This window comes from Somniosus microcephalus, chromosome 11 (genome assembly GCF_052327205.1).
Source record: "Somniosus microcephalus isolate GS21.2 chromosome 11, FLI_Smic_1.0, whole genome shotgun sequence".
Taxonomy (NCBI): domain Eukaryota; kingdom Metazoa; phylum Chordata; class Chondrichthyes; order Squaliformes; family Somniosidae; genus Somniosus; species Somniosus microcephalus.
Window position 1 is genome coordinate 29,095,099 of NC_140997.1, and position 20,964 is coordinate 29,116,062.

Genomic DNA, 20,964 nt, shown 5'->3' on the forward strand with positions numbered 1-20,964 from the left:
CTATCGTATCACTGTTAGTAGTTAGCACTGTTCACCACTGTTCGTTATAACTGTATCACTGACCACTATTGTATCACGGTACGAGGTCGCCTCTTGCCACACTGCTATACCTGGGATGACCACTGCCGACTCCGCCTTGGCTCCACCCACCAGGCCAGGTATAAAGGTGAGCGACTGGCTGGTATTCCTCCTGCTTGGATCGGATCACCCACGAGAGTGGGCTGTTATTTAGTCAATAAAAACCTTTAGTCACCTTCGTAACTCTTCGCCTTTTATTGGAGGAATTGATAGGTATATCAATTTTATTGACTAAATTTAATGATGTCCGACAACGAGTCACAACCGGCGGAGGAGCCACCAGCGCAGCTCCCAGGAGCACAGCCACACCAGCCAGCTTGGCTGCGAGCCCTCAGACCGCCGTACCTGGACCTGAACCCACGAGCAGCAAACTCAGCCGCAGACTTTAAACACTGGCTGGTCTGCTTCGAATCATACCTGAGAGAATCCAGCGTCCCTCAGGCATCCAAACTAAGTGTCCTGCAGGCACAACTGAGCCCGAGAGTATACACTCTCATCGAGGACATGACTACCTACGAGACCGCCATCAACCTGCTGAAACAGAAGTACCGGACCCCGGTAAACTACATGTACGCTAGGCACCTCCTAAGATCACGGCCGCAACAGCCAGGAGAATCAGTAGCCGAATTCTCACAGGCGCTATATGCACTCGCCAGGAACTGTGACTTTAAATCGGTGTCGGCAGCCGAAAATACTGAAGATAATATCCGCGACGCATTCCTGAAAGGCCTACGGTCCGAGTACTCACGGCAAAGACTGCTGGAAGCTAAAGACCTCAGCATGGAAAAAGCTGAAGCCCTCGCTATCTCCCTGGAAGTGGCCCACCAAGATCAGGAAGCATTCACCAGGTACTGCTCGCGACCCTGGGACTCGGGCCCGACCCCTACCACAGCACCCTTCCCAGCGCCGCCCCCGGGACCTACCTCTGCGTCGGCGTCCCGGACCCGACCGGCCCCGCCACCCCCGGCACCGGCCCCGACATCGGGCATCCGCGATCGGGCCGCCGGCTGTTTTTTTTGTGGCCAGGAGAAGCACCCGAGGTCGCGCTGCCCAGCCAAGAACTCCATATGTAAAACCTGCCTGAAGAAAGGCCACTTCTCCAAGGCCTGCAGGAGCGGATCCTCAGAGGCCAGCAGTGCCGCATGCGAACTATGGGGGCGGCCATCTTCGTTTAGGGCAACTGAGGCCAGCATCCCCACACATGAGTCATGGGGGCGGCCATCTTTGTTTAGGGCAACTGAGGCCAGCATCCCCACACATGAGTCATGGGGGCGGCCATCTTTGATTAAGGCAACCGACCCCAATAGTGCCTCATGGGGCCCTACCTCGTGGGAGACGCCATTTTACTCACCACGCCCGACCGCCTCGCCCGCAGATGACAACGACTCGCTCAGCTACACACTAGCTTCCGTCACCCTGGACCAAGCCCGCCCGCACCATCTGTCCAAGTCAATGATGGACATCAAAGTGAACGGCCACGCCACGACCTGCCTGTTCGACAGCGGAAGCACGGAGAGCTTCATCCACCCAGACACGGTGAGCCACTACTCCCTCTCTGTCCTACCAACGCGCAGCCGAATCTCGATGGCATCGAGGTCCCACGCCACGGACATCAGCGGCTACTGTGTCGTGACCCTGTCGGTTAAGGGCACGGAGTATAAAAACTTTAAACTCCTCGTCCTCCCCCATCTCTGCGCTGCCGTCCTACTAGGGCTGGACTTCCAATCCCACCTCCAAAGCGTAACCCTAGCATACGGTGGACCCCTCCCCCCACTCACAGTCAACAACCAGCAAACGTTAAACCGCCCACCGCGTAACACCTGCAGCCTCTCCACCCTCAAGGTCCCGCCACCCTCTCTGTTTGCTAACCTTACCCCTGACTGCAAACCCGTCGCTACCAAAAGCAGGCGGTATAGCGCCGGGGACAGAGCCTTCATTAGCTCTGAGGTGCGGCGCCTCCTGAAAGAGGGCATTATCGAGGGGAGCAGCAGCCCCTGGCGTGCCCAGGTCGTAGTCGTAAAGACCGGCGATAAAAACCGCCTGGTCATCGACTACAGCCAGACCATAAACAGATATACCCAGCTGGACGCATACCCCCTCCCCCGCATATCTGACATGGTCAATCAGATTGCACAGTATAAAGTATTCTCGACCATCGACCTGAAGTCGGCCTACCACCAACTCCCTATCCACCCTGAGGACCGCCAGTATACCGCCTTCGAGGCGAATGGGCGCCTATACCACTTCCTTAGGGTCCCCTTCGGTGTCACTAATGGGGTCTCGGTCTTCCAAAGGGAGATGGACCAGATGGTTGACCAGAACGAACTGCAGGCTACATTCCCCTACCTAGATAACGTCACTATCTGCGGCCGCGACCAGCAGGAACATGACGCGAATCTGGAGAAATTCCTCCGTACGGCCCAACGGCTGAACCTCACCTACAATAAGGAGAAATGCGTGTTTAACACCACGCGCCTTGCCATCCTCGGCTGCGTAGTGGAGAACGGAATCATCGGCCCCGACCCAGAAAGAATGCGCCCCCTCATGGAGCTACCCCTCCCCCACTGCCCTAAAGCACTTAGGAGAACCCTGGGGCTTTTCGCCTACTATGCCCAATGGGTACCCAATTACGCGGACAAAGCCAGACCCCTCCTGAAAGCCACTTCCTTCCCCCTCACGGAGGAGGCGTGCGTGGCCTTCTCCCTCATTAAGGGAGACATAGCCAAGGCCACGATGCACGCAGTGGACGAGTCCATCCCCTTTCAGGTGGAGAGCGACGCATCCGACTTCGCCTTAGCCGCCACCCTAAACCAGGAGGGGAGGCCAGTGGCCTTCTTCTCAAGGACCCTACAGGGCCCCGAGATCCGACATTCGTCGGTCGAGAAAGAGGCCCAGGCGATCGTGGAGGCAGTACGGCGCTGGAGGCACTACCTGGCAGGCAAACGATTTACCCTCCTCACCGACCAGCGTTCGGTGGCTTTCATGTTTAATAACAAGCTGAAGGGCAAAATCAAGAATGACAAGATTTTGAGATGGAGAATCGAGCTCTCCACCTACGATTATGAGATCTTGTACCGGCCAGGCAAGCTGAACGAATCCCCTGATGCCCTTTCACGAATGACATGCGCCAGCGCGCATATCGATAGGCTTCAGACCCTCCACGACCAGCTCTGCCACCCCGGAGTCACCAGACTCTACCATTTCATTAAGGCCCGCAACCTGACCTACTCCATCGAGGAGGTCAGGACCATGACCAGGAACTGCCAGACCTGTGCGGAGTGCAAACCGCACTTCTATAGGCCGGACCGAGCAAGCCTGATCAAGGCCACCCGCCCCTTCGAGCGCCTGAGCATCGACTTTAAGGGGCCCCTCCCGTCCTCTGACCGTAATGTGTACTTCCTCAACATCGTTGATGAGTACTCCCGTTTCCCCTTTGCCTTCCCCTGCCCCGACATGACCAGTAGCACGGTCATTAAGTGCCTGAATGCCCTCTTCGCCTTGTTCGGGTTCCCGAACTATATACACAGCGACCGGGGCTCCTCCTTCATGAGCGAGGAACTCCGGCAATTCCTCCTAGAGAGAGGTATTGCAGCAAGCAGGACCACCAGCTACAACCCCAGAGGTAACGGTCAGGTGGAAAGAGAGAACGCGACGGTATGGAAGGCCGTCCTCTTAGCCTTAAAGTCTAAGGGCCTCCCAACCTCCCGCTGGCAAGAAGTCCTCCCGACAGCGCTGCACTCCATCCGGTCATTACTTTGCACGGCCACTAACACCACCCCCCATGAACGAATGTTCGTTTTCCCCAGGAAGTCGACTACGGGAACCACTCTACCAACCTGGCTGACCGCCCCGGGGCCGGTCTGGCTGCGGAAACACGTGAGGACCCATAAAACGGACCCCCTGGTCGAGAGGGTGAACCTCCTGCACGCCAACCCCCAGTACGCCTACGTGGCGTACCCAGACGGGCGGGAGGACACTGTCTCCCTACGAGACCTCGCACCCTCAGCCGATCCGGAAACACCGCCACCACCCCCCCCAACCTCAGTCCAGGTAGACGGCATGCCGGAACCCCACGAGCCCTCGCCGACCACGCAAACACCAGCATCAACACCGGATAAGGCACCAGCACCGGATAAGGCAACACCACCGCTGCGGCGATCGGAGAGGCTTACGAAGCCTCCGGACAGACTGACCTACCAGAATTGGTAGTACACTTCACCCCGCCGGACTTAATTCTAAACAAGGGGTGAATGTGGTAAACCACGTTCACTATCGTATCACTGTTAGTAGTTAGCACTGTTCACCACTGTTCGTTATAACTGTATCACTGACCACTATTGTATCACGGTACGAGGTCGCCTCTTGCCACACTGCTATACCTGGGATGACCACTGCCGACTCCGCCTTGGCTCCACCCACCAGGCCAGGTATAAAGGTGAGCGACTGGCTGGTATTCCTCCTGCTTGGATCGGATCACCCACGAGAGTGGGCTGTTATTTAGTCAATAAAAACCTTTAGTCACCTTCGTAACTCTTCGCCTTTTATTGGAGGAATTGATAGGTATATCACATGGTAACCTTCACCTACCCTGTTCCAGATGTGCCTGCAGGCCACCATGCTACATCTCTGTGATGGCCTGTCTTGTGACGTGGAGACGAAGAACAAGTCTCCTCTGATGTGTTCATGTACACATGGAGGGGTCAATAAATGTTGGGTCCCAGGGTTGTGATGGGTATGGACAGAACACTAAGTGTTGTTATGCCTACATTTGCTGGCTCCTTGTCATGTCCTTTTCATCATCGGAACCATCCAGCATGTTTGGAAACTGGTAAGGAATGGCCATGCTCACCACTTTGTATAGTGCTATTTTAATGCTTGGCAGCAATCAAAATTAGCGGTACCAAATAAGGAAACTGCAAAAAAAAAATCTCAGTTGCCAACAAAAATATCGAATGCACAGGGAAAAATGTAGCAACATGTGCCAAAAAGAACAGGAAAAAAATTCAATGACCACTAGCTACCTATTTTTAAACAGGCCTGCCCATGCAGTCTAGGCCCCAGATTGCCAAGTGCAGCCATACAAAATGGGCGAGCAGCACACCATGGGTGTTCCCAACCCAGTTGGAAATTTGGTGAGTGGCCTAATTTGACGAATTATATACAATCCAAATGAGGCCCACACAAGCCTTGAACATGGCCTCATTCTCGCCCTCTAAATTACCATCATTTCCAAACCCTCGAACAATGCCTGTGAGGCTGCACATGCCATGAGCGGCCTTGGAATATCTAGTCTGAAATGTCTTTGCACTTGATCAATACCTTCAAATTGTGTGGTTCACTAATGTCCTTTAGGGAAGGAAATCTGCCTTCCTTACAGGGGCTGGCCTATATGTGACTCCAGACCCACAGCAAAGTAGTTGACTCTTAATTGCCCTCTGAAATGGCCTAGCAAGCCACTCCGTTGTAACAAACCGCTACGAAAAACAATAATAATAATAAAACCGGACGGACTACTCGACATCCATCTTGGCACCGGCTACGGACACGACAACGGCACACCCAGCCCAGTCGACCTTGCAAAGTCCTCCTCACCAACATCTGGGGACTTGTGCCAAAATTGGGAGAGCTGTCCCACAGACTAGTCAAGCAACAGCCTGACATAGTCATACTCACAGAATCATATCTTTCAGCCAATGTCACAGACTCCTCCATCACCATCCCTGGGTATATCCTGGCCCACTGGCAGGACAGACCCACCAGAGGTGGCAGCACACTGGTATACAGGGAGTGGCCCTGGGAGTCCTCAGCATTGACTCCGGACCCTATGAAGTCTCATGGCATCAGGTCAAGCATGGGCAAGGAAACCTCCTGCTGATTACCACCTACCGCCCTCCCTCAGCTGACGTATCAGTACTCCTCCACGTGAGTGCAAAAGACAAGGCTGAAACGTTGCAACCATCTTCAGCCAGAAGTGCCGAGTGGATCACCCATATCGGCCTCCTCCTGAGGTCCCCACCATCACAGAAGCCAGTGTTCAGCAAATTCGATTCACTCCACGTGATATCAAGAAATGGCTGAGCGCACTGGATACAGCAAAGGCTATGGGCCCCGACAACATCCCTTCTGTCATGCTGAAGACTTGTGCTCCAGAACTAGCCGCGCCTCCTAGCCAAGTTGTTCCAGTACAGCTACAACACTGGCATCTATCCAATAATGTGGAAAACTGCCCAGGTATGTCCTGTCTACAAAAAGCAGGACAAATCCAATCCGTCTAATTATCGCCCCATCAGCCTACTCTCAATCATCAACAAGTGATGGAAGATGTTGCCAACAGTGCTATCAAGCGGCACTTACTCACCAATAACCTGCTCACCGATGCCCAGTTTGGGTTCCACCAGGACCACTTGGGTCGAGACCTCATGACAGCCTTGGTCCAAACATGGATAAAAGAGCTGAATTCCAGAGGTGAGGCGAGAGTGACTGCCCTTGACAATGGCAGCATTTGACCGAGTGTGGCATCAAGGAGCACTAGTAAAACTGAAGTCAATGGGAATCAGGGGGAAAACTCTCCACTGGCTGGAGTCATATCTAGCACAAAGGAAGATGGTTGTGGTGGTTGGAGGTCAATCATCACAGCCCCAGGACATCGCTGCAGGAGTTCCTCAGGGCAGTGTCCTAGGCCCAACCATCTTCAGCTGCTTCATCAATGACCTTCCCTCCAACATAACATAAGAACATAAGTAGGAGCAGGAGTAGGCCATACGGCCCCTCGGGCCTGCTCCGCCATTCAATAGGATCATGGCTGATCTGAACCTAGACTCACGTCCACTTCCCTGCCCGCTCCCCATAACCCTTAATTCCCTTATCAGCTAGGAAACTGTCTATTTCCTTTTAAAATTTATTTAATGTTGTAACTTCCACAGCTCTGAGGCAGCAAATTCCATAGATTTACTACCCTGAGTAGAGAAGTTTCTCCTCATCTCAGTTTTGAAACGGCAGCCCCTTATTCTAAGATTATGCCCCCTAGTTCTAGTCTCACCCATCAGTGGAAACATCCTCCCCGCATCCACCCGAACAAGCCCCCTCACAATTTTATATGTTTCGATAAGATCGCCTCTCATTCTTCTGAATTCCAATGAGTAGAGGCCCAACCTACTCAACCTTTCCTCATAAGTCAACCCCCTCATCTCCGGAATCAACCGAGTGAACCTTCTCTGAACTGCCTCGAGAGCAAGTATATCTTTTCTTAAATATGGAAACCAAAACTGTACGCAGTATTCCAGGTGTGGCCTCACCAGTACCCTGTATAACTGAAGCAAGACTTCCCTACTTTTATACGCCATCCCCCTTGCAATAAAAGCCAAGATTCCATTGGCCTTCCTGATCACCTGCTGTACCTGCATACTAACCTTCTGTGTTTCATGCACCAGGACCCCCAGATCCCTTTGTACTGTAGCACTTTGCAGTTTCTTTCCATTTAGATAATAACTTGCTCTTTGATTTTTTCTGCCAAAGTGCATAACCTCACACTTTCCAACATTATATTCCATCTGCCAAATTTCTGCCCACTCACTTAGCCTGTCTATGTCCTTTTGCAGGTTTTTTATGTCCTCCTCACTCACTGCTTTCCCTCCCATCTTTGTATCGTCGGCAAACTTGGATACGTTGCACTTGGTCCCCTCCTCCAAATCGTTAATATAGATTGTAAAGAGTTGGGGTCCCAGCACTGACCCCTGCAGAACACCACTAGTTACTGATTGCCAACCCGAGAATGAACCATTTATCCCAACTCTCTGTTTTCTGTTAGATAGCCAATCTTCCACCCATGCCAGTATATTACCCCCAATCCCGTGATTTTTTATCTTGTGCAGTAATCTTTTGTGTGGCACCTTGTCAAATGCCTTTTGGAAGTCCAAATACACCACATCCACTGGTTCCCCTTTATCCACCCTGTTTGTTACGTCCTCAAAGAATTCGAGCAAATTTGTCAAACATGACTTCCCCTTCATAAAACCATGCTGACTCTGTCCGATTAAATTATGCTTATCCAAATGTCCTGTTACTGCTTCCTTAATAATGGACTCCAACATTTTACCAACCACAGATGTTAGGCTAACTGGTCTATAGTTTCCAGCCTTTTGTCTACCTCCCTTTTTAAATAAGGATGTTACAATAGCAGTTTTCCAATCTGCTGGGACCTTTCCTGAATCCAGGGAGTTTTGGAAAATTACCACCAATGCATCCGCAATCCCTACCGCTACTTCTCTCAAGACCCTAGGATGTAAGCCATCAGGTCCAGGGGATTTATCCGCCTTAAGTCCCATTATCTTACCGAGTACCATCTCCTTAGTGATTTTAATCCTGTTTAGCTCCTCCCCCCCATAGCCCCCTGTTTGTCAGTGTTGGGATATTTTTAGTGTCTTCTACTGTAAAGACTGATACAAAATATTTGTTCAGCGTATTTGCCATCTCCATGTTCCCTACTACTAATTTCCTGGTCTCGTCCTCTAAGGGACCAACATTCACTTTAGCCACCCTTTTTCTTTTTATATAACTGTAGAAACTCTTGCTATCTGTTTTTATATTTTTTGCTAGTTTACTTTCATAATCTATCTTCCCTTTCTTAATTAATCTTTTAGTTATTCTTTGCTGGCTTTTAAATGCTTCCCAATCTTGTTTTCAGTCGGATACTATCCTTTATTACTTTACTTAGCCACGGATGGCTGTCTTTTCTTTTACGCCCCTTTTTCCTCAGTGGAATATATTTTTCTTGAAAGTTGTGAAATATCTCCTTGAATGTACACCACTGCTCCTGTACCGTCTTACACCTTAATCTATTTTCCCAGTCCACTTTAGTCAACTCTGCTCTCATACCTTCATAGTCTCCTTTATTTAAGCTTAGTACGCTGGTTTGAGATCCAACTCTCACCCTCCAACTGAATTTGGAATTCAACCATGTTATGGTCACTCATACCAAGGGGATCCTTTACTAGGACATTTTTTATTAATCCTGTCTCATTACACAGGACCAGATCTAAGATTGCCTGCCCCCTGGTTGGTTCAGTAACATACTGCTCAAGGAACCCGTCCCTAATGCACTCTATGAACTCTTCCTCAAGGCTGCCCTGCCCAATTTGATTTGTCCAGTCAATATGAAAGTTAAAATCTCCCATGATTATAGCTGTTCCCTTATCACAAGCCCCAACTATTTCCTGATTTATACTCTGACCAATAGAGTTGCAACTGTTAGGAGGCCTATAGACTACGCCCACTAGTGACTTTTTCCCCTTATTATTCCTTATCTCCACCCAAACTGTTTCACTGTCCTGATCCTTTGACCCAATATTATTTCTCACTATTGCAGTGATTCCATCCTTTATTAACATAGCCACCCCACCTCCCTTTCCTTCCTGTCTGTCCTTCCTAATAGTCAAATACCCCTGGATGTTTAGTTCCCAGTCATGGTCACCTCGCAGCCATGTTTCTGTAATGGCCACCAGATCATACCCATGTGTAGTTATTTGTACCGTCAACTCGTCTATTTTGTTACGAATGCTGCGTGCATTCAGATAAAGAACTTTTAAATATGTTTTGTGACAATTTATTCCTGCTTTTACCCCCTTTATTACTTTACCTTTATCTTTATATATTCTGTCCCTTCCTGACACGCTCTGGTTTTTAATTTCCCCACTGCTACTTTGCTCTATTGTCTTCTCCGCTGACATTTTTATTTTTTGCTCTCTTGAAACCTCCCCCCACTAATTAGTTTAAAGCCCTCTCTACAGCCCTAGTTATTCGATTCGCCAGGATTCTAGTCCCAGCACTGGCCAAGTGAAGTCCGTCCCAACGGAACAGCTCTCTCCTGTCCCAGTACTGGTGCCAGTGTCCCAAGAAGCAAAACCCATTTCTCCCACACCAGTCTTTGAGCCATGCATTTAGCTCTCTGATTTTATTTACCCTAGCCAAACATAAGGTCAGAAATGGGGATGTTCGCTGATGACTGCACAGTGTTCAGTGACATTCGCAACTCCTTTGATAATGAAGCAGTCCATGCCCACATGCAGCAAGACCTGGACAATATTCAGGCTCGGGCTGACAAGTGGCAAGTAACATTCGCGCCACACAAGTGCCAGGCAATGAGCATCTCCAACAAGTGAGAGTCTTACCATCGCCAAATCCCCCACCATCAACATCCAGGGGGCCACCATTGACCAGAAACTTAACTGATCAGCCGCATAAATACTGTGGCAACAAGAGCAGGTCAGAGGCTGGGTATTCTGCGGCAAGTGTCTCACCTCCTGACTCCCCAAAGCCTTTCCACCATCTACAAGGCACAAGTCAGAAGTGTGATGGAATACTCTCCACTTGCCTGGATGGTGTCGAAATGACAGCTGCAGAGGTAGTGTGATGGGTGCAATGGTGCACAGGTAAGTATGACAGGTGAGAGAATGTAGTGAAAAATATTTTTATTCTGTTTCTATGTATCTGCAGGTGACAAGATTTGATGTTTCAGTGAAGCCTCATCTGATCGGGAGATTTGACAGATGGCTTCTGAAATCTCAGCCATCTGTTTTCTCTTAAGGAGAGAGTCATTGGTGAGCCTGGGTGCAAGGGCTCACCTCTGGACAGTGATTGTCAGTGTTTGACACCACACTGACAACTCATCTGTCAAGAAATTATGGTGCCTGTCACTTTAACAAAACCGTCAGATGAAACGTCATCTGACACCGGCTTTCCCTTAATCGGCCGGCAAGCCCGCAGGGCGGGCTTAACAAGGCCAATCAGGGGAAAATAGCATCTGTTCGTCAGATGTCGCTGGGGGCGGGACTGAAATCCAAAAACCAGCAGTCTCGCCTCGACTTCCGGATCCAAGGTAAAATCCAGCCCATACAGTCCAGAGGGGGATGAATTTCCATTGTCTGCTGTGTTGAAATATATTGTGCTAAGCTCTGCAAAGTCCTTTTAATCTAAACTTATGCTGGGTTGGTGTCATGTAATTTTTAAGTGAGGTGGAAAGTACAACGACAACTACTGCTACAACTTGGCACTTCTTGCTGCCCAATGCATCATTTAAAATCCAAAAGTGTAAACATTGTAGCCCTGATTTTAACTTTGGGCAGGAATCGGGTGGGCAGGGGATGAGATGAGTACCAAGCACCCCCCACCCCCACCACCCTCCAACCTCAGCAGCATGAGGCCCAGGCGATTTTAACGGCCAGGCCTCCTCTGCAAGCTGGTTAGTTGCCCACCTGAAATGTGCAGGAAACGGCAGCTGGACGGTGGGTGGGTGCAGAATCTTGGGCAGCAGGAGCCACCAGTGCTGAAGGAACAGTCGCCGGCAGTAAGGTTAAGTTGTGGGGAAGGAGTTTCAGGAGAGTCTCATGGGAGAGCCCGAAAGCAAGGGAGGTCTACACTTTCTTTGTGGGGCCCAGAGGAGCAGGAGTGCAGGAGGAAGAAAACTTACATTGGGCCTCTTCTGGCCCGCATCCTCTTCCTGCTATCTTCACTTGGCGGAAAACACAATGGCGTCCCTGCTCATACCACCGGTTAAAATTGCAGTCGGGGCCCGATTACATCATCAGACACGGATCAACAGGTTTCAAGAAGGGCCCGCCGACTTCTGGAGTCCTTGTTGCCTGCTCAGAACGGGTTAAAATTCCAGACAGCAGGATCAGTTCGGGACATCGGCGGGTAAATAACCCGGCCAATTTTTAACTGCCCACCGGCCCGGGTGGGTAGAGTTAAAATCGCCCCTAGTAAGTCTCTTACTACCCTTGTTGGAAATGTGGAGTGAGTCAGCATTCTGGGAAGACAGGCTCACAATCAGCTGCAGGGCCCCCTGTAATTGAGTAATCTTCCAACACTCACTGCCTAGGCTGATAAATGAATATTAGCCATTTGGACAAGGTACTGGAGGGTGCTTGGTGCCCCAGCTAGAGGACAATGCATTCAGGAGAAGAATGGGGGAGAGCACATTTTGGGACAAAAATGGCATCATATTTTTGAGGTGAAAGTACCTGCAGCAATTCTATTTGGGCTTGTTCCTCAGGCCAATCACATTACTACCCTCTTTCCCAATTACCAGATTTGTTTATAATTTGTGATAGTTATTTTATTAAATACAAATAGAAATATGGCACAGTGTATGATTGAAGCAACTATTCAACTAAGTGCAAGCTTCTGGTCCTTTCATCAACATTTGCCTTCACCAATTAATAATTTAACAATCCAGTTTGCCTAAACACCCTGTAACTTTTGCAGGTACTATGATATCTTCATTAGAATGCTTAATAACACAGTGTTAAAGTACAGATCATCTGATTACTTCTTTTAGAAAAACAATTACTTGGATTATTTGAGGGTTACTGACAGCAGGTGTAAATAGGTGTGAAGGAACAAGGAACAGTAATGATTTGAATTGTCATCAAACCCTAAACAACAGAAAGGATGATATCTCAAACTTATAATTATAATTGGTGGTCAGTGACAATTTAGGAGCAGACATTTTAGGGCTGATTTTCTGAAAATGTGCTCCCAGTGGGAACACACATTTGGAAAATCATCACTTTTGTGCAGCATGGGCAATTAGGCTAAAAAAAAGTTAATTTGAGATCCACAAATATTCATGGCAGGCATAGCAGTACCACAAAGAAAAGCAGTCTCACCAATTTTCTCCACTCCAAAAAGGTATTGACTCCTGGCTGGGGTATATTTCCATCAACACCACCTTGCATAAATAGTCATTCTTCATCTCCTCGACAGCGAGTGCTGACAGGCTATTTGACTGTGGGCGGCTTCGCAGCCAAGCCCAGTTCTGTCTCCACCTGATGTCCACACAGGCAGAATAGCAATCAGGAGCACAAACTCCAAACAATGTCCCCTCCCTAACGTAGCAGTGCTGAAAGTTCTACCACTGCTGCCATTATCAGCTACCTCAGCAGAGAATGGGGATTGAATCTGCGACCTTCGAGGTCCATCTGGGCCAGCTCCTTACTGAATAAACTCACAAAGCTATGGGGGTGGGGGACGTCTGGCAGCAATCAAATTTAATGCATTAAGAAAAATAGCATCTCTAGTAAACAGAGTATGTGAAACTAAAAGTGCTGTAATTCTACCACTTTTGTATCAATACAAAGCAGTTTTGGGTGCGCTTCAACAATAAAATGACAGTATAACTCAGGAGACTAGTGAACACATTAAAACCAAACGGGATGAAACGTCCTTGAGGACGCCACCTCATATTAGTTGGAGCTCACGATGGAATTCCAGCCTTACCCTCGCAAAAGGTCTGTAACTATCAGACCCAATTTGAACCTGCAAAGGTCCAGGCAAAACAAATGCAAATCCAGACCTGGGCTCAGGTCCGTATGTGTGCAACACAATGGTTACCTTTTGGCAGATGCCAGGGAAATTCTGGCTAGCTCAATGAGAATGCATGGTAAGGGTAACTGCCAGTGGTTCCACAAGCTTATGTGCTGAGTAGCTCAGCCACGCTGAGAGGCAGGCCCATATTTCAATGTGCTGAGTTAGCTGATCTCAGGTGGGGTGCCAGCAGGGATGCTTCAATTAGCCCTTGATGTTAATGAGTTAGGAAGAACCTTGCCCAAGGTTTCTGCTGCTGATCGCTAACTAGTGACCCCATCCTGAAATTGCGCATGTGTGTGTGAACATTGGGTCAAGACAGTATCAGGGTCAGCGGTGATACCTCTTGTGGTCAAATAGCCTGCTGACATTGTTCTTGTGTAAGCTTTGATAGTCAAAGGCCAATTGAGCAAGGCAGTAGAGGATGCCCAACAACGTTCCCTCTCTCTTTTTTTTGGCCCACGCAACTCCTTTAACGCATGTGCAGATTTCTATTTAAAAGCCGTCTCACCGGCTGCGTGGGACCTGCAAGAGAGCTGCGTGGCCGCTTAAAGGCAACGTTGGTGCCCAATATCTGAGCAAAAAGTCAATGGTGGTTATTTTCACTATCAGCGAGGTGGAAAACTGCTGATAGATGATCGGTCACCCGTTATATACCTCGCCCATCACGCACACCGCCCGTCACGCACACGGCCTGATTTTCCTTTCCATTGCTTTCAATTCTATCAGTTTTCAGAAGATGGCCGTAGAGAAAATCACCAAGTAATAAAAAGAAAGTAAGTTAAGAAATGTAAATAATAAATGAATATCTTACTTAATTTTTCATTCATTTGATAAAAAGTTTCCTTTAAATTGGATGTAAAGGATTTGAACTTTTTATGTCCTCAGGATATCCCAAAGCATTTCACAACCAATTCATTATTTTTGAAGTGTCGTCACTACGTGCACAACCGCAGAAGCCAATTTCACGCATGGCAAGTCCCCACAAACATCAAATAAGATAAATGACCACTTAATCTGTGTTGGTGTTGTTGGTTGAGTCAGGCATGCTGGCCAGGCAACCAGGAGAATTCCCTGCTCTACTTTAATCTTTTACACCCCCCTGAACAGAGCCTCAGTTGAACGTTTCACCTAAAAGAGGGAACCTCCAGAAATGCAGCAGTCCCTCACTAGTGCACTAAAGTGTCAGCCCAGATCATGCGCTCAAGTCCTGGAGGGTAGTTGAATCCACAGTCTTCTGACTCAGAGGCAAACATGCTACTAAATAAAGCAAAACTGAATAAATACAACAGTTGTTACTGTGAACAGGAAAATCTTAACTCTTGCAACACAGCTTTGGAAATACAGTTTTAATGTAAATCATATCAACTACACACCAAGTGATTATAAGCCACATAATTAGCGTTAAGTTTAGATCGAAGAAGCTGAACTTAAAGTAAAATCCCTATTTGCTTGGCTATTATCGCCAGTAAGGTAAGAGTAATTGTTCTCACCTAAAAATGTACCGACGAATCCCAGTGCAAAGAAGCTGCTCAGGACAAAGAGGGTGCCTAGTAGCAACAGGCCAAGGCCGATGTAAAAAGCTGCAACACTGTCGAGGACTTGAACCTTTGACTGACTCTTCATTGCTTCAGTAAAGCTACAGGAAAGGCACAGACAGCACTTGTTAGACAAGAAATTAAAACACGAATCAGCTTTATTGCTTGAACAAACAGAATTAGGGCTTTCTGTAATTGGAAAAACAAGGGGGTCAATTTTCTGGCCGCCGTTGGGCGGCTCCTCATGCAGCCGGGGGACGAAAATCGGCGAAAACACGGGTCGGGACCCCCCCCCCGCCTGATTCCCCACCCCATCCGACTTTCGGACCGCCGTTTCCCCGCGACCTGCTTCAGACCCGGCCGCCGCTGGCGGGACTGGTCATCGGAGCACTAATAAGCAATTATCAGCTTGTTGAGGTGGATTTTCCGGGGCCGTTGCGACTTTGGGGCTTTCCCCACATCAAACCCGCCTGCGGGGAACCCCGCTGCTGAGACTTGGCGTGAAGCTTGCCGGCTTGCTTGCTGTCAGCTGCAGGTCAATTGGAGAAGCTGCGATTTAAAGGGACAGCACTTGTATGTTGAAGGACCTTGTTGTTGCAGGTTTGGGGCTACTTCTTCAAGGCTTAGGCGCAGCTGTGGAAGGTTGGAGCCTCACACACTTCTCCAATGCGATCTCCTGGGAAGCCCCTCTCGCTACCCTCACTCAGCGCTTCCTCAGCGGAGGCATCTACGAGAAGCATGGGACGCCTTTTTTTCCTTCCCTTCTTGCCATTAGAGGATCTCCAGCAGCAGAGGCGGCAGCAGCAGAACCAGGAACAGCAGCATCAGCAACAGGAGCACCAGGCTGCTGCTCACTCACCTGAAGCTGCACAGGCCAGAAGGGGCCAGCGCTTGGAAGTGGCTTGAGAGCACCTTGCTGCGCTTTAGGGGGCCATGGGGACCCGTATCTGCACTGGCAGTCCTACTCAGAAGGACTTCCATGAAGGTCTGGTTTCTCTGTTCAATAGATGGCCAACGCTCCTCAAGAGATGTCATTCTCTTATGAGCACTCACCATGTTTTCCATACCCTGGCGAGTTATCTCCTCCATGGAGGTTGCCAACCTTTCCATGGTGATGCATTCATGCGCCAATGACTCCACAAAGGCTCTGCTCATGGTCGCTATGGACTCCTCCATTCGCTCCACACTCGCAGCGACCCTGGAGACAAAACCTACCAGAGACTCCTGCTTCTGTGCATGGAGATCCATCACCTCTTCTCTTGCGGATGGACCCAGAGGCAGAGGGTCGACATGCAGCACAGCTGAGCTGAGCTGAGCGAGTCCTGCGCCCTCCGACGAGGACTCTCCACTGCTGTCCCGGTCTCCAGAATCTGCTGAGGCTCACTTGTGAGCTGTGAAACACCAGGTGACAACACTACTCTATGTCCCGAAGGTCCCCCCGAGGTGCGAGTGTCTGCGCTGGTGCTGGGTGCGCTTACTTCTGCTGACGCTGTGCCCTCAGAGGTTGGAGCTTCCTCTGAGGAGTCTGGCTGCACAGCCTCTTCCTCCTCCACAGTGAGGACGGGGGCTCTAGATGGTACTGTGGGGGAGTTAAGGAAGGAGTCAGAGATGTAATGCCAAGGTTCTTCTGGTGACTCCCAACGAGTTGGCATCTGCTGACACCTGCATCCATGCAGCATTGGTCTCAGTAGGAGGCCTCTTCCTCCCTGACCTAGGGAAGAGGACCTCCTTGTGGGCCCTAACCCCATCCAATAATGCCTACAGTGAAGCCTCGTTGAATTTGAAGGCAGCTCGGCCTCTGCTGCTGGCAGCAGCTGGTGCAGGCTCCTCTGCCATTGTGCAAGAGTGGCTGAGAAGCCTGCAGAGGTGGAGAAGCTTGCTGGACACTTTGAAAGCACCACGAATGATGACATCATACTGTGGGGATTTCTGACTTGAATTGGACAATTAGCAAGGCTTCCCACATGCTGGGAATTAATTGGCCACTTGAAGGAAAATTGCGTGGAGCTGGCTGACACTTTTTTTTGTGTGTGTCAGAAACCCCATATTCGGGGAAACCCGACCATTTCCCACACAAGCCGAAAATCGGGGCCAAGGTCTCAGTTCTGCCTGGACTGTAGATACAGTACAAAGTTTGGCTACAGATTGAATTTAAATAATTGACACAAAAAGAGCAGAAAACAGGAAAATTACTTTACAGGTAAATTCTGGGAAACTGAAAAAAAAATACCAGTAAACTTAATTGGCATGTTCGTTATACTGCAGATGTGATTAAGCTGTCATGTCTTTCACTCTGCCAGCGCATTTCACACTTCATTCAGAGCCACTGTCTGTTTCTTTACCTATCCTATTACTATCTCGTCTCACCTTGAATATCTCTTAATGTCTCTTCTTTCATCCCCTCCCCCATTTCCCAGCCCCCTAAAAGCCTTTTGTTTCATTTCCTGCCTTTTCTCTCAGTTCTGTAGAAGGGTTTCGACCCGAAACGTTGACTCTATTTCTCTCTCCACGGATGTTGCCTGGCCTGCTGAGTTTTTCCAGCATTTTCTGTTGTTATTTCGGATTTCCAGCATCCGCAGTATTTTGCTATCGACTGTGGAGAGAGAAACAGAGTTAACGTTGCAGGTAGACAACCTTTCATCAGAACTGAAGGATTTTAGAGTGACAGCTTTTAAGCAAGTGCAGAGCCAGGGAAACGGTGGGGGGGGGGGGGGGGGTGTGCTGGTAATGGGAGGTGGGTAAGCAGGAAAGGAACAAAAGGGAGAGGTCTGTGATCGGGGATCCCCAGCCCTGGTACCATCCTACATCTACTCCACCTCCAGTGGCTCTGGTGCAGCCAGCCTCCAGAGGCACTTTCTGACCTTGACATTGAGTTTAACAACTTTAAACCTTAACCACCGCTCCCATTATCTCAGACAGCAGGATGACTGGGGATCCCCTATCGCTACAGAGCTGGCAGGGTGGTCTGCACCCCTGGGGTCTACCTGCTTTTCTTCTGCCACATTCTTGAGCCACAGAAGCCTTCTCTTTGCCAGATTTTCCATACTCCTATCTCTTCTGCTATAGACATTTACACCTCCTCTGGACCCAGCTTTTGTTTTTATACTTTTCTCCTCATCACTTAATTTTGCCTCATCGTCACATTTGTCATTGAATCACTCCGGTTTCTAACTTCACAGATGCTGCCTGACCTGCTGAATGTTTCCAGCATTTTCTGTTTGAATAGTACAGTAAATGGTTCTTTTCTAACTAGATGCAAAATTTTAGATAATATATTGAAACACCCTTACAAATCATGAACAATTCCATCTTACCTAGTTTGTTTAACACACAACCAAACCACCCCCTCCTGTCAAAAAAAAGACATAGCAAAATATACCTAATAATCATTCCAATGACTTAGGGTAATCTTTATCCAGTTCCTTGTGGGCATGTGCTCAGAACAAAACTGTCCCTTATTTGGTACTATTATAGAAATTTACGGCACAGAAGGCGGCCATTTGGCCCATCATGTCTGCTGGCCGAAAAAGAGCCATCCAGCCTAAACCCACTTTCCAGCTCTTGGTCTGTAGCCTTGCAGGTTACGGCACTTCAAGAGCTTATCTAAGTACTTTTTAAATCTGATGAGGGTTTCTGCCTCTACCACCCTTTCAGGCAGTGTGCTCCAGACCCCCACCACCCTCTGGGTGAAATCATTTCTCAACTTTCCGCTAATCCTTCTACCAATTACATTTCCCATACCAACAACAACTTATATTTATATAGCGCCTTTAATCTAATAAAACTTCCCAAGGCACTTCACAGGAGCGTTATCATAATAAACAAACAAAATTTGACACTGAGCCATATAAGGCGATGTTAAGATAGATGACCAAAAGCTTGGTTGAAGAGGTAGGTTTTTAGGAGCATCTTAAAAGGAGGAAAAAGAGAGGCGGAGAGATTTAGGGCAGGAATTCCAGAGCTTAGGACCTAGGCAGCTGAAGGCATGATCGCCAATGGTGGAGCAATTAAAATCAGGGATGTTCAAAAGGCCAGAATAAGCGGAGCGCAGAGGTCTAGGGGATTATGTGGCTGAAGGAGGTTACAGAGATAAGGAGGGGCCAGGCCATGGCGGGATTTGAAAACAAGGATGAGAATTTTAAAATTGAGGTGTTGCTTAACTGAGAGCCAATGGAAGTCAGCAAGCACAGGGGAGATGAGTGAGCGAGACTTAGTGTGATTTAGGAAACAGGCGGTAGAATTTTGGATGACCTCAAATTTATGGAGGGTAGAACTAGGGAGGCCGGCCTGGAGTACATTGGAATAGTCAAGTCTAGAGGTGCTCAGGGAATGGATGAGGATTTCGACAGCAGATAAGTTGAGGTAAGGGTGGAGACGGCTGATATTAAGAAGGTGGAAATGGGCGGTCTTAGTGATAGGATGGATATGAGGTAGAAAGCTCAATTTGTGATCAAATATGACACCAAGGTTGCAAACAGTCTTGGTCAGCCATAGACAGTTGCCAGGAAGAGAGATCGAGTCAGTGGAAAGGGTGAACCAAAGACAATGGCTTCGGTCTTCCAGATATTTAATTGGAGGAAATTTCTACTCATCCAGAGCTGGATGTCGGACCAGCAGTCTGATCGTATAGAGACGGTGGAGGGTTCGAGAGAGGTGGAGGAGAGGTAGAGCTGGGTATCATCAGCATACATGTGAAAACTCAAGTTGTGTTGCTGGATGATGTCACCGAGGGGCAGCATGTAGGTTAGAAATAGGAGGGGGCTAGGAATAGATCAAGAGAGCTGACATAATGGCTGGTTTGGGAAAAGAAAAAGTATCATACAGGGGAAGTGGGAATGCTCTTCTGAGGATGGTTTAAGATGCACTGTTGGTGTTGAGCAGAGGCAGCTTTACTCTGCAATTAATTGTCTTTAACCTGGCAGTTCCTGTTGGTGATAATGGCTGCCTGAAAATAGAAAATGTTCCACTGCATATCATTAACAATCCTCACCTTGAGGAGCACAAAATGAAGATCATCAACAATAAGGAAATCAAGATACCACAATAGATAGCAGATCTCAGCCAGGGCAGTAGGAAGTGCACTACAATTGGCTTCAATTCCCCTGGATTGGTGAGGAGAACATTGACCAGAGCTCCTGGTCCTGATCACTGTCCAGCGATCATTGTGAGCATTGGGGGGGGGGGGGGGGGGAGAGACAGCAGGGGACAACAGAACCTAGTAATCCTCAGCAGTTAAATAGCCTACCCACACGCACTGTTAAAACTCACATATGAATAGTGGGAACTTGGGTGAGATACTGGAGGGTGGCACTATAACAAATAAGAAAAGCTTCAGGCGAGGAGGGGAGAAAATTGGCAGCGAGAATAGGGAAAACAATAGTGAATTAATTTGTACAGCAAGATCAGTGGATTCAGCAGTACAGTTTCATTAGTAAATTATATCTCTTGAGCTTTAAGTCATTCGCTAGACTGACCGTCTAGTGCCTGTGGATTTGAAATATCAAGTCTGACGCACATTTCTGAGAACAGAATATTGAATTTATGTCACTCTCAAATATGTGAATGACACAATGCTGCTCATCTTAAAACTGAGAATTGTCTACTTTACCAGATGGATACATAGACCCTCCTTGTGACTGCAATCTATAATTGTAATAGCAGCCACTGTGCTATTCTACGGAATGAATGTGGATGCTTTCACTGCCCACAGGGTTATCATAACTACTCACATGCAAAGCAACATTTAAGTATCTCTATAATACACTTGCACTGCTGCCCATACTGTTAGATTATTTTACTGAAAACAGCACGTGCCAGGCTTAAAAAGTGAACAAAAAAGCCTAATTAAAACTCACTTGTGTTGATTACATTTCTGAGTTATGACTCACATTCATTCACAACCTCTAACTCATGACTTAGTCTTTTGTGTCATTTAAAAATTACATTCCTCTCCCATTTCTTTATTACAAATAAGCAAACATTACTT

General features: G+C 48.3%; 1 protein-coding gene across 3 annotated transcripts in view; it reads right to left on the reverse strand.

Moving 5' to 3' along the window:
- Positions 1-20,964, reverse strand: part of pemt (phosphatidylethanolamine N-methyltransferase) — a 124,538-nt gene that overhangs the window by 31,585 nt on the left and 71,989 nt on the right. For all 3 annotated transcript variants that reach the window (XR_015079921.1, XM_086000421.1, XM_086000422.1), the window contains exon 4: positions 14,934-15,079. Coding sequence is in view for 2 of the 3 variants with exons in the window: in XM_086000421.1 (XP_085856547.1) it covers positions 14,934-15,079 (146 nt within the window). In the remaining variant the exon portion in view is untranslated. The remainder of the gene's footprint in view (positions 1-14,933; positions 15,080-20,964) is intronic.